Here is a 13,573-nt window from a genome sequence, read left to right as displayed (position 1 = left end):
AACACGTTCATTTAACAGAATATACAAATGTAATTATAGTCAGATCTTATCTTAGATGGGCAGTGGTATAATAAACCGGTTAATTTACACATATACAGACAGGAATTTTAATTACAAGCTGTACTTGCTACATTTGGCTCTGGAATATGTATTTAACTTCTTCCTATTTGTCTAATATTATAGTTTTCTCTTCATTTGTAAATATGAAGTTCTGTTGACACCTGTCCCTGTTTGTGATTGGTCAGACGCTGCAAACCCCTTTAATGTGACCCGCGCTCAGAGTCAGACTGAGAAACCCCGAGTTCACTCACCGAGGGGACAATGCTTAGTTATAAGATATCCTGGGTTAGTGAAGCCAGATAACTAAGATATCCTGGGTATGTTGAAATCACTCTGTAGTATACGGCCCAGGTTTCTATCAGCCAATAGAAACAAAGCAAGTGCTCAGGGTGATGATGCAGGAGGTGCAGCAGCTAATCACAGAGGTTCATTTAGCTCATCAGTGGAAAGCCCTTCGGATTGGTTGTTGTTTGTTTGTTTTCTTCATGTGTTTGTTGATTTGTTGCCAGGTAACCTGTCTCTGCATCAGGTTAATGTAACTCATGCTCTTCCTGCAGGAGGTGGTTGCTCGGAGACGGCGGCACTGTATGATGCAGGATGGCTCCGCTGCTGCCCCCTGTTGGTTCGGAGGTCTTCAGACGCTTCAGGCCCAAGTCGCTAGAGGAAATCCAACGACGACAGGAAGTTGAGGAGAAGGAGCAACAGAGGAGGAAGGAGAAGAACATTGAGGTCCAAAATAATAATAATATCATCAATACACTGGACACATAATATATATGTCTTTCTGATTGGCTGTCTGTCTCTGGTTAGCTGTCACTCTCTCTGATTGGCTGTCTCTCTGATTAGCTGTCCCTCTCTCTGATTGACAGGTAGCAGAGGAAGATCTTCCTAAACCTGCCAGTGACCTGGAGGCCGGGAAGCCCCTCCCATTCATCTATGGAGACCCGCCCCCCGAGTTTCTCAACACCCCTTTGGAGGAGCTAGATCCCTTCTACCAATCACAGAAGGTCTCTGTGTCTCTAAGCAATCACCAAATCAATCATTTATTGTCAGCTTCACATCAGAGACTAAATCTGAGGCTGCAGTCACAGCCAATCAGGCGAGGTTTCTCCAAAAAATTACTGTTGTTACATACAGTATGTAGTAAAATGTGTTATCAATAAACAAGTAAAATAAAAATAATTTAAAAAAAGACCAATGCTGAATGTATTTGTGATGGAAAGAAAAAATGCTTGCTTAAGATTGGAGTGTCTTCTCAATTGAGTCCTAATTCTAAAATATTTTTTTCTATCATGATTTGCAAAGTGGGTCCCAGATTTAGAGGCGATGAAGAAGTCAGAAGTGAGGTCAGAAGTGATGAAGGGGAAGTGGGTTGCAGTTGCATCAGAGAGCGGATTGGGCAGCTAAACATAGTACAACGTGGTTATCAAAGGACTTTAGATAAATAATAACACAAGAAACTGCGTTAAGATTTCCACACACAGCACTCATATTTATTTCAAATGAACATACAGACGTATTTGTCGTTCAACGTGCTAGGTAAAGGAAACATCATCGACAGGTTCAACACTGACCTGTCTGTCTCTCTAACTCGTCTGTCTCTCTGACCTGTCTGCTGCTCTGACCCATCTGTCTCTGACCTTGTCTGCCTCTCTGACCCATCTGTCTCTGACCTTGTCTGCCTCTCTGACCTATCTGTCTCTCTGACCCGTCTGTCTCTCTGACCGTCTGTTTCTCTGACCCCTCTGTCTCTCTGACCCATCTGCCTCTCTGACCTGTATGTCTCTTTGACCCGTCTGTCTCTCTGCAGACGTTCATCGTGCTCGGTAAAGGAAACATCATCTACAGGTTTAACGCTGAGCCGGCGTGTTACCTGCTGAGTCCGTTCAGCCGTCTGAGGAACGCCGCAATCAGGATCCTCATCCACTCATATCCTTTATGATGTCACACTGTACTGCTCCATGATTGGCCAGCTTGGATCTGCAGGTTATTAATGAACGATCAGCTGATGATGTTATTTTTTTCCTTAAAACCAAAAACTTTATTCAGTTTGTTTATCATGTTGACAATTCTGGCCAACTGTGCGTTCATGACGTTGAGCGATCCTCCGGCATGGAGCAAGACTGTGGAGTGAGTTAACACACAATACACACTTTATACACAGTAATACACCCTATTACACACTAATACACACTTTATATGCATAATACACACAAATACACACTTAATATTATATAATTGTGGTGATGGTCTAGTGTTACGGCTTCCAAATACAACACCAGATGGTTGTGAGTTACATTACAGGATATTTAGCCTGAACAAGGTAACTCTGAGTTGCTCCAGGGAGAATGTCCCTGTAGTTAGTACTCTGTAAGTCGCTCTGGATAAGAGCGTCTGCTAAATTACCTGTAACAATTATAAATAAAAAAAATTGGGCTTTTTATGCCTTTAATGATAGTACAGTTTAAGATTGAGAAATGATACACATTATTGCACACTAATGAACATTTTATACACATAATATTACACACTTTATACACAATAATGCACACTAATACAGAACAATAGACGGAGGGGCCGGAGGTGTGATCAAAATAATATCTAACTTTATAGTTATATTAAATAAATATAAAGTTAGATAACTTTATTGTTTCAGCTCCGGCTGAGAGTAAATGATATTCAGGATGCTCAATATGTATTTGGCCTGTCGAGGCGCTGACAGGAGTTCAGGAAACATAGAAAAGTTTTTTGTCTTTGATGTTTTTGATGTTTTCTGTCGTTGGACAGATACGTGTTTACATTCATCTATACGTGTGAAGCCGCAGTGAAAGTCGTCTCCAGAGGATTCTGTGTGGGAAGCTTCACCTTCCTTAAGGACCCGTGGAACTGGCTGGACTTCATGGTCATCAGCATGGCGTAATACACAATAATACACAATACACACAGTGATACACACAGTTATACACAATAATACACACAGTAAAACACAATACACACCGTAGTACACGGTAATACACAACAATACACAGTAATACATACTGTAATACACAGTAATATACAAAAATACATAGTAATATTTATATATGTGGAAATGTGTGTGTGTGTGTGCTGCAGGTACCTCACAGAGTTCGTAGATCTGGGAAATGTTTCTGTGTTGAGGACGTTCAGAGTTCTCCGAGCACTGAAGACCATCACTGTGATCCCAGGTGTGTTTGGGTGTGTTACAGTGTGTGTGTGTGTGTTACAGTGTGCATGTATGTTACAGTGTGCGTGTGTGTATGTGCGTGTTACAATTTGTGTGTTTGTGTTACAGTGTGTGAGTGTGTGTCTGTGTGTTACAGTGTGTGTTACAGTGTGTGAGTGTGTGTGTTACAGTGTGTGAGTGTGTGTTACAGTGTGTGAGTGTGTGTGTGTGTGTGTTAGAGTGTGTGCGTGTGTGTTACAGTGTGAGTGTGTGTATGTGTGTGTGTTACAATGTGTGTGTTTGTGTTACAGTGTGTGTGTGTGTGTGTGTGTGTAAGTGTTACAGTGTGTGTGTCTGTGTGTGTGTGAGTGTGTGTTACAGTGTGTGTCTGTGTTACATTGTGTGGGTTACAATGTGTGTGTTACAATGTGTGTGTGTCTGTGTGTTACAGTGTGTGTGAGTGTGTGTTTCAGTGTGAGTGTGTCTGTGTGTTACAGTGTGTGTGACAGTGTGACTCACAGTTGACTCTGATTGGTCAGGTCTGAAGACGATCGTTGGAGCTCTCATCCAATCGGTAAAGAAGCTGGCTGACGTCATGATCCTGACCGTGTTCTGCCTCAGCGTCTTCGCTCTGATTGGTCTACAACTCTTCATGGGAAACCTGCGGCAGAAATGTGTCCTGATACCACCACTGTTGCCTAGCAACAATACATCTGACATCGATCTCCACACCAGTTACCGTGGCAACGACACTCATGACAACTATACAGGAAGTGACTTCGATTACTATGAGTACATCAACAACTCAGGTACAAATATTTATACTAACAATCACATTTTATTTATACAGCCCAATATCACAAACTACGCGTTAGTCTCAGGGAGCTTTACAGACCGTACAGCTTACGACACCATCTGTCCTCACACCCTCGCACTGCACAAGGAAAAACTTCCCAAAAAAACACATTACCTGGGAAAACTGTCCTCTCCCACGACAATCAGACTGTAATAGATGTCATGTGTACAGAATAAAGAACATAACAAAATTGCAACATAGACAACCCATGTGACACAAATGATAATGTAAACATATATGAAAGAGCATGTCAGAAAGCTTCCAGAGACACCATATCTCCGGGGAGATATGAAAGTTATCTCTTTGGCCTGCTAAGTTAGTAATCATTTGAGTATTAAAAGTTAAGAGTTTAAAAATTTCAATTGAGCCATACATTTGTTCGAAGCTGTGTTCAAAAAGTTGATAAGCGTTGATATTCTCCTCCTGTCGTCACTGATGAACTGATGTTGTTGGATCAGAAACCAAAGAAAACAGTAGCAGTTAGCCATTAGCACCCAGGTACACCTTGTACCTCGTATCTGTACAGAGACCGGACAAAATGTTTCTAAATGTATAAACCCCAGACTGTTGGTGGTATAAACAATAAAGTTGCTGCTGTATTTATGCCCAGATGATGTTATTCTGAGTGTTAATGGAGCTACAATGTTAGCTTAGCTGGGATCCATTCAGAAAACAAGCATTTTAAAAGTTGTTTGCTTGTCGTCTTGCGGACAGACCTCACAAAGCATAAATTCAGACTTTTTACTAATCAGTATTATTATGTATTTATTTATGTATCCTTTTGATATGTTTATTGCAATTAAATCACAGCAAAATCTGGTAATTTTGGGTTCATCCGGCTGTAGTAAACAAGACTAATTCAGACGATGTGTGACTGTCTTGCTGACAGTGAACACAGCTCGGTGAAATCCACTGATGATGCTATGAACCCAGACACCATGGCAAAATCTTGCTTCACGTCCAGTGTGAACATACAATATGTTCCCCGTGCAGTTAAAGCCTATAGCAGCATAACTAGGGGCTGGTTTAAAGCAAACCTGAGCCAGCCCTAACTATAAGCTTTATCAAAAAGGAAAGTCTTTAGCCTGCTCTTAAATGTGGAGAGGGTGTCTGCCTCCCGAATACAAACGGGAAGCTGGTTACACTGGAGAGGAGCTTGATAGCTGAAGGCTCTGGCTCCCATTGTACTCTTAGAGACTCTAGGAACTACAAGTAACCCTGCAGTCTGGGAGCGCAATGCTCTAGTTGGTTTATAAGGTACTATGAGATCTTTAAAATAAACTGGAGCTTGACCATTAAATCAAATCAAATGTATTTATGATAGATAGATAGATAGCTAGATAGCTAGATAGATAGATAGATAGATAGATAGAAAGATAGATAGATAGATAGATAGATAGATAGATAGATAGATAGATAGATTGATTGAGAGATTGATAGATTGATAGATACTTTATTTATCCCGAGGGAAATTCAGGCATCCAGTAGCTTAAAACATGACATACAACATTACCCATCTACCCCCCCCCCCCCCCCTCCCGGCATTACAAATAAGACTTAAAATAAAATAAAAAGTCAAATAAAGTGATAAGTGTTAGAAATACAATAAAACTGTTATAAATACAAAGTGAAAATAAAAGTACAGGCTGTTATGATTTGAAATTGAATTGATTTGAAATTGAATTAAATCTGAATCCCCCTGCCATCACCAAGAGGAGTTGTACAGTCTTATGGCCAGGGGGACAAAAGAATTATTGAGCCTGTCTGTGGAGCAGGACAGGGACAGCAGTCTGCCACTGAACACGCTCCTCTGCCGGGTGAATGTGCTGTGCAGAGGGTGGTGGGCGTTGTCCAGGATGGATGACAGTTTATGAAGGGTCCTTCTCTCTGCTACTGTCACTAAGGAGTCCAGCTCTGTGCCCACTACAGAGCCAGCTCTCTTCACCAGTCTGTCCAGCCTCCCAGCATCCCTCTTCTTGCTGCTACCTCCCCAACACACCACAGCATAGAAGAGAGCGCTGGACACCACAGATTGGTAGAACGTCAACAGCAGTTTTTTGCAGATTTTGAAGGACCCCAGCCTTCTCGGAAAGTACATCCAACTCTGCCCTTTCTTATGAATAGTGTCCATGTTTGCAGTCCAGTCCAGCTTGTCGTCCAACTGCAGCCCTAGATATTTATAGGTACTGACCACCTCCACGTCGACCCCCTCGATGGACACCGGTTGCAGGATCCTCCGGAAGTCCACCACCATCTCCTTGGTCTTGGAGGTGTTCAGCTGCAGATGGTTCGACTTGGACCGCCTCACAAAGTCCTCCACCAGGTTCCTGTACTCCCCCTCTTGTCCATTCCTGACACAGCGGACGATCACAGTGTCATCTAAGTATTTCTGCATGTGGCAGAGCTCAGAGTTGTGCTGGAAGTCAGAGGTGTAGATGGTGAGCAAAACAGGGGAGAGTACCGTCCCCTGTGGCTCTCCAGTGCTGCTTACCACAGTGTCGGACGTGCAGCCTTTCAGCCTGACATACTGTGGTCTCTCTGTGAGGTAGTCCATCTCACCAGATGTGAGTCTACCCTCATCTCTGTTAGTTTATCTCTCAGGAGTAGGAGCTGGATGGTGTTAAAGGCGCTGGAGAAATCAAAGAACTACATTCTCACCGCACCACTCCCCTTGTCCAGATGAGAGTAAGCCCTATGTAACAGATAGAGAATGGAGTCATCCACGCTCACCTTCGAACTGCGAACTGAAGAGGATCTTGTGCCTAGTGGACCTGGGGTCTGAGGTGATGGAGCAACAGCCGCTCCATGGTCTTCATCATGTGTGATGTCAGTGCACTAGATTATGATCAGACTTCCCCAGTGGGGGAAGGGAGATGGCCGTGTAAGAATCCTTTACATTAGCATACAGGAGGTCTAATGTCCTGTTCTTCCTGGTGGGGCAGCTTACAAACTGATGAAAGTCTGGTAGTGTGGAGTCTAGAGTTACATGATTAAAGTCTCCTGATATGGCAATGGAAGCTTCTGGGTGTTGGGTTTGCAGCCTAGCGATAGTAGAGTGAATGACGTCACATGCGGTCTCTGCGTGTGCACGTGGAGGGATGTAAACACAAACAACAATGGCGTGCGAAAACTCCCGAGGGTTAGGGTTAGGGTTACCGATCTGTTGTTAATAAACAGTGCGAATCCTCCTCCTTTACACTTGTCACTGTGTTTAGCGTCCCTGTCCACTCTCACTGTGGTGAATCATGGTAGGTCCACGTTAGCGTCCGGAGTGTTAGCCCAATATCACAAATTATACATTTGTCTCAGTGGGTTTTACAGACTGTACAGCATACGACACCCTCTGTGGCTTTGTAGGTCAGGAGAAGGATTTAAAATTTTAAAAGAGTAATCTGATCTTGTTTCCAACTTCTTGTCAGTACACGTGCCACAGAATTCCGGATAAAATGAAGAGTCTTAAGTAATTCGTTGGAACAGACTGATAATAAGGAATTACAATAATCCAGCCAAGAAGTAACAAATACATGGACGCGTTTTTCTGCATCGTTTTGAGACAGGATGTACATTATTGTTGAAATGTTACGTAGATGAAATAAAGTAGAAATTTGTTTTATGTGGGAGTTAAAGGACATTTCCTGATCAAAGATAACGCAGAGATTCTCAGGTTTTTTTTTACTGTTTAACATCAACCAGGTCATCCAAATTTGGCTGAAACACAACAGGAGCATTTTAGTGAGTACACAAAAGTTTGAGAACACATTGTGATTGGCTTATTTTGCTTTGTAAAACTTTACCAGCTGCTTTGTGGGACTGTTCACCACCAACAGTGGTAAACAGATGGTTGTGATTTACATGTAATAATACTCTCTCTACCTGTCTGCCTGTCTACCTGTCTGACTCTCTGTCTATCTACCTGTCTGTCTATCTGTCTACCTGTCTGTCTATCTGTCTTTCTGTCTGTCTGTCTTGCCACCTGTCTGTGTGTTTACCTGTCTGTCTGTCTTGCCACCTGTCTGTCTGACGGTCTCTCTACCTGTCTCTTTCTTTACCTGTCTGTCTGTCTGATAGAGAACTACTACTTCTTGCCCGGTCAGCTCGATGCTCTGCTGTGTGGAAACACCTCTGATGCCGGGTACGTTCCCCGCCCTGCCTCTTCAATATTAAATAGATATAAATATACTGATGATGGTGATAATGAAGATGGTGTGTTCAGGGTCTGTCCGGAGGGATATGTGTGTCTGAAGGCAGGAAGAAACCCAAACTATGGATACACTAGCTACGACTCTTTTGGGTGGGCTTTCCTGTCTCTGTTCAGACTCATGACCCAGGATTTCTGGGAAAATCTTTTCCATCTGGTCAGTACCTGTCTCCCACCTTTCTGTCTCTCTCCTGTATGTCTCTAACCGGTCTGTCTCTCTCCTGTCAGTCTGTCTGTCTCTCTCCTGTATGTCTCTCCCCTGCCTGTCTCTTACCTGTCTGTCTCTAACCGGTCTGTCTCTCTCCTGTCAGTCTGTCTGTCTCTCTCCTGTATGTCTCCCCTGCCTGTCTCTTACCTGCCTGTCTCTCACCTGTCTGTCTCTCTCCTGTCTGTTTCTCACCTGCCTGTCTTTTACCTGTCTGTCTGTCTGTTTCTCACCTGTCTGTCTTTCAAATGTCTGTGTGTCTCTTACCTGTCTGTCTCTCTTCTGCCTGTCTCTCACTTGTCTCATCTGCCTGTTTCTAATCTGTCTGTCTGTGTTTCTCACCTGTCTGTCTTTCACCTGTCTCACCTGCCTGTTTTTTACCTGTCTATATCTCACCTGCCTGTCTGTCTGCAGACGCTGCGAGCTGCAGGTAAAACCTACATGATCTTCTTCGTGGTCGTCATCTTCCTCGGCTCCTTCTACCTCATTAACCTCATCCTGGCGGTGGTGGCGATGGCGTACGCGGAGCAGAATGCGACCACAATGGCGGAGAACAAACAGAAGGAGGAGGAGTACGCTCAGATCCTTGAGCTACTGAAGAAGAGAGAGGCTGAGGTCTGACACAGAAAAATATTTCATCCGACTCTGAACTCACAGCTCAGCTTTTACTCTGGTTGTTGTTACAGCAGGCGGCCTGCAGGGCGGCACTCTCAGAGGAACAGGATTCATCTGCGGGAATAAAGAGCCACGAGCAAGAACACACCGCCATGGAAGGTATACACACAGAAACACAGTGAAATGTATTAAGACTTTAGAAAGATTACCGGGTTAACCACATAACGGGTTGTATAATTTTCAGAGAGGTTGTATCTTCCCCTTTGTTGTGTACAGTCCGCCATGATGGAGTTGTTACGCAATGCCACCTATTTAGTGAGCAAAACGGTTTTGAGATCACAATCACAACAGCAAGTACAATAGGCATCTCACACTAGCAAGCAAACTCACAATCAAAACCATAACTTTGAGCCAACTCACCTATGAAGTCTCAATAATAATCCAAAATAAACAATAAACAATATATCCATCATGAACAACATCACATCATCAAAAGCCCATGAACAGCTGTTGCAATATTTGAAATCAGCTGATCGATATGTACAATTTTGTGACCATCCACGGTAAAAACGGGATATTTCGAGCAGTTTCATCTTAATGTTCAGCGTTTCATTGGTTACACGATACGCCAGTCATCAGGAGACAGAGCTGCTGCTGGCAAAAGAATAGGGCTGGCACCTCCTTATGAAGTTGACACTCATTGGCTCTTGATGGCTGTAGATAGCGCATGGAAGCTCCGATTGGCTCAAATTAAGTGTCAATCGAACGGTCAGAGTTCAGGCATCCATGTTACGTTTTTAATTATTATTACTGATTACAGGATTATTATGAGACTTCATATTCAATTTCTATCTGAATTCTCAGAATTTTTATCAAGTTTAGTCCTTAAAACAGATAAAGTAATTATTGTAGATGACTTTAATATTCATGTGGATGTTGATAGTGACAGCCTTAATAATGCATTTATCTCAATATTAGATTCAATTGGGTTCAGTCAGAGTGTACATGAACCAACTCACTGTTTAAACCACACTCTGGACCTTGTTCTGGGATGTGGTGTTGAAACTGAAAGTTTATCAGGGTGTCCACATAATCCTCTTTTATCAGAACATTTTTTAATAACTTTTGAAGTCCTGTTACTGGACTACAAGCCAGTAGGCAAAATATCCTACGCTCGATGTTTATCTGAAAGTGCTGTGACTAAATTTAAGGAAGTGAATCCATCAGCACTTAATTCAATACCAGGACTCAATATCAATATAATGGAGGACTCCAATGCTAACTTTAGTCCCTCCCAAATTAATCATCTTGTTGATAGCAGCGCTGCAGCCTCACTGCAAATAACACTCAACTCTGTCGCTCCTCTAAAGAAGATCATAAAACAGAAAAAGAAAGCTCCATAGGCTTAATTTACAAATCTGCCAAACTAAAACCAAAGTCGAGAAATGTTGAAAGTAAATGGCGTTCCACTAAATTGGAAGAATCTTGTTTAGTCTGGTTAGATCATCTTAAAACGTATAAGAAGGCTCTCCGTAATGCCAGAGCAGCTGATTACTCTTCATTAATAGAAGAAAATAAGAACTCCAGGTTTCTTTTCAGCACTGAGGCTGACAGAGAGCCACAGCTCTACAGAGCCTTCTGTTCCTATATCTCTCAGTAGTGACGACTTCATGAGCTTCTTTAACCATAAAATTATAATTATTGAAGACAAAATTAATCTCCTCCTGCCCTCAATTGGTAATGACTGTAACTCCTGAAATATATCTAGACTGTTTTACTCCAATCAACCTTAACCAACTAACTTCAACAATCTCATCGTCTAAGCATCAACCTGTCTTTTAGACCCGATTCCAACTAAACTGTTTAAAGAAGTTTTACCCTTAATTAACACCTCGTTATTAAATATGATCAACCTGTCTCTATTATCTGGCTACGTACCACAATCCTTTAAAGTAGCTGTAATAAAACCACTTCTTAAAAAGCCTAGTCTTGATCCAGAGGTTTTAGCCAACTATAGGCCGATATCTAACCTTCCCTTTCTCGCTGAGATCCTTGAGAAAGCAGTTGCAAAACAGCCGTGTGATTTTTTACATAATAATAGTTTATTTGAGGTTTTTCAATCTGGATTTAGAGTTCACCATAGCACAGAGACGGCACTGGTGAAAGTTACCAATGACCTTCTATTGGCATCAGACAAAGGACTTGTCTCTGTTCTTGTCTTGTTAGACCTCAGTGCTGCTTTCCACACTGTTGATCAGGACATTCTACTACAGAGACTGGAACATTGTGTTGGCATAAAAGGAACCGCACTAAGCTGGTTCAAGTCCTATATATCTGAGCGATCTCAATTTGTATGTGTTAACGATAAAGTCAGTCTTGGAGTTCCGCAGGGTTCTGTACTTGGACCGATTCTATTCACCTTATATATGCTTCCTTTGGGCAATATTATAAGGAACCACTCTATAAACTTTCATTGTTATGCGTATGATACCCAATTATATCTATCAATTAAACCAGACGAAACCAATCAATTGGCTAAACTTCAAGTCTTAAGGACATAAAAACTTCGATGTCTAGCAACTTTTTGATGTTAAACACAGACAAAACTGAAGTTATACTTGGCCCTAAACGCCTTCGAAATGCATTTTCTAATGACATAGAAGCTCTGGATGGCATTAATTTGGCCTCCAGCACCACCGTAAGGAATCTTTGTATCATCTTTGATCAGGATCTGTCTTTTAACTCCGACATAAATCAAATGTCAAGGACTGCCTTCTTTCATCAACGTAACATTGCAAAAATAGGACACATCCTGTCTCAAAATGATGCAGAAAAACTAGTCCATGCATTTGATACTTCAAGGCTGGATTACTGCAACTCATTGTTATCAGGTTGTCCCAAAAAGTCTCTTAAGACTCTTCAGTTGATCCAAAATGCAGCGGCACGTGTATTGACAAGAACAAGGAAACGGGATCATATTACTCCTGTATTAGCTGCTCTGCACTGGCTCCTAGTAAAATACAGAATAGAATTCAAAATCCTTCTCCTGACTTACAAAGCAATTAATGGTCAGGCTCCAGCATATCTTAAAGATCTTATAGTACCTTATAAACCAACTAGAGTATTGCGCTCCCAGACTGCAGGGTTACTTGTAGTTCCTAGAGTACAATGGGAGCCAGAGCCTTCAGCTATCAAGCTCCTCTCCAGTGGAACCAGCTTCCAGTTTGTGTTCGGGAGGCAGACACCCTCTCCACATTTAAGAGCAGGGTAAAGACTTTCCTTTTTGATAAAGCTTATAGAAGGGAGAGGGATCCCTGCTCTCCCTGAGGTTTCTTCCTTTTTTCCCCCTTTAATTATGCGGTTTCTTTTAGGAAGTTCTTCGATGCGAGGGTCTAAGGACAGAGGGTCTAAGGACAGAGGGTCTAAGGACAGAGGGTGTCGTAAACCTTTACAGTCTGTAAAGCACACTGAGACAAATGTATAATTTGTAATATTGGGCTATATAAATAAATTTGATTTGATTTGATTTGATTCATAGGTGAGTTGGCTTAAAGTTATTATTTTGATTTTGGGTTTGCTTGCTAGTGTGAGATGCCTACTGTACTTGCTGTTGTGAATGTGATCTCAAAACCGTTTTGCTCACTAAATAGACGAGATTCTAAGCTTTCTCTGAGTATGTAGCATTGAGTGTACAGTCCAGCATGGTGGACTGTACACAACAAAGGGCAAGATACAACCTATGTGGGCCGTCCACACGGTAAGATGTTAAGAGGTTAAAGCAACACGCTGTCTATTTAATGTGGGGACGGAAGTCACAAAAATCTAATGAAAAAGGGGTTCAAACTGTACCTTTCTCTCTGTCTGTCTCTCCCCTTTCTGTCTGTCTCCTACCTGTCTGTCTGTCTCCTTTCTGTTTGTCTGTCTCTTACCTGTCTGTCTGTTGTTTTCTCACCTGTCTCTCTGTCTGTCTCTCTCCTTTCTGTCTGTCTGTCATTTTCTCACCTGTCTCGCTGTCTGTTTGTCTCCTGTGTGTCTCTCCCCTGTCTGTCTCTCACATGTCTGTCTCTCGCTTGTCTATTTACATATATCGTGATATATCTCAAAGCTGAAGCTGTGGAGGATCTTTATATTTCATAATAACCTGCTGTGTGTTTCAGACTTCGCGGAGGACCAGAGGCCATGTCCTCCATGTTGGTACGCCTTCGCCAATGTCTTTCTCAAGTGGAACTGTTGTGGCAGTTGGCGGCGGCTCAAACAGTGGCTCTACACCTTCGTCATGGACCCTTTCGTGGACCTCAGCATCACCATCTGCATTGTCCTCAACACTGTCTTCATGGCCATGGAGCATTATCCCATGACGGAGGAGTTCGAGGAGCTTCTGAGCGTCGGAAATCTGGTGAGACATTACTGCCCCCTGGTGGTGAGACATTAGTATCCCCTGGTGGTAAGACATTA

The 13,573-nt window shown here is 42.5% G+C and overlaps 1 protein-coding gene across 2 annotated transcripts in view; it reads left to right on the top strand.

The window, feature by feature from the left end:
- Positions 1–619: 619 nt before the first annotated feature.
- LOC115005828 (sodium channel protein type 4 subunit alpha B-like) overlaps positions 620–13,573 on the top strand; it is a 41,631-nt gene continuing 28,677 nt past the window's right edge. The window contains exons 1-12 of one of the 2 annotated variants that reach the window (XM_029427795.1): positions 620–789; positions 930–1,067; positions 1,871–1,989; positions 2,101–2,190; positions 2,848–2,976; positions 3,175–3,266; positions 3,784–4,053; positions 8,169–8,232; positions 8,314–8,455; positions 8,918–9,118; positions 9,193–9,277; positions 13,276–13,514. In XM_029427795.1, the coding sequence (XP_029283655.1) occupies positions 658–789; positions 930–1,067; positions 1,871–1,989; positions 2,101–2,190; positions 2,848–2,976; positions 3,175–3,266; positions 3,784–4,053; positions 8,169–8,232; positions 8,314–8,455; positions 8,918–9,118; positions 9,193–9,277; positions 13,276–13,514 (1,701 nt within the window). In that variant the 5' untranslated portion in view covers positions 620–657. Of the gene's footprint in view, positions 790–929; positions 1,068–1,870; positions 1,990–2,100; positions 2,191–2,847; positions 2,977–3,174; positions 3,267–3,783; positions 4,054–8,168; positions 8,233–8,313; positions 8,456–8,917; positions 9,119–9,189; positions 9,278–13,275; positions 13,515–13,573 lie in introns of both variants that reach the window. The other variant, XM_029427793.1, reaches the window with a different exon arrangement.

The sequence above is a fragment of the Cottoperca gobio genome, unplaced genomic scaffold, assembly GCF_900634415.1.
Source record: "Cottoperca gobio unplaced genomic scaffold, fCotGob3.1 fCotGob3_377arrow_ctg1, whole genome shotgun sequence".
NCBI lineage: Eukaryota > Metazoa > Chordata > Actinopteri > Perciformes > Bovichtidae > Cottoperca > Cottoperca gobio.
The sequence above is the reverse complement of the archived record's forward strand: the minus strand, read 5'-3'. Positions and strand labels throughout refer to the sequence as shown.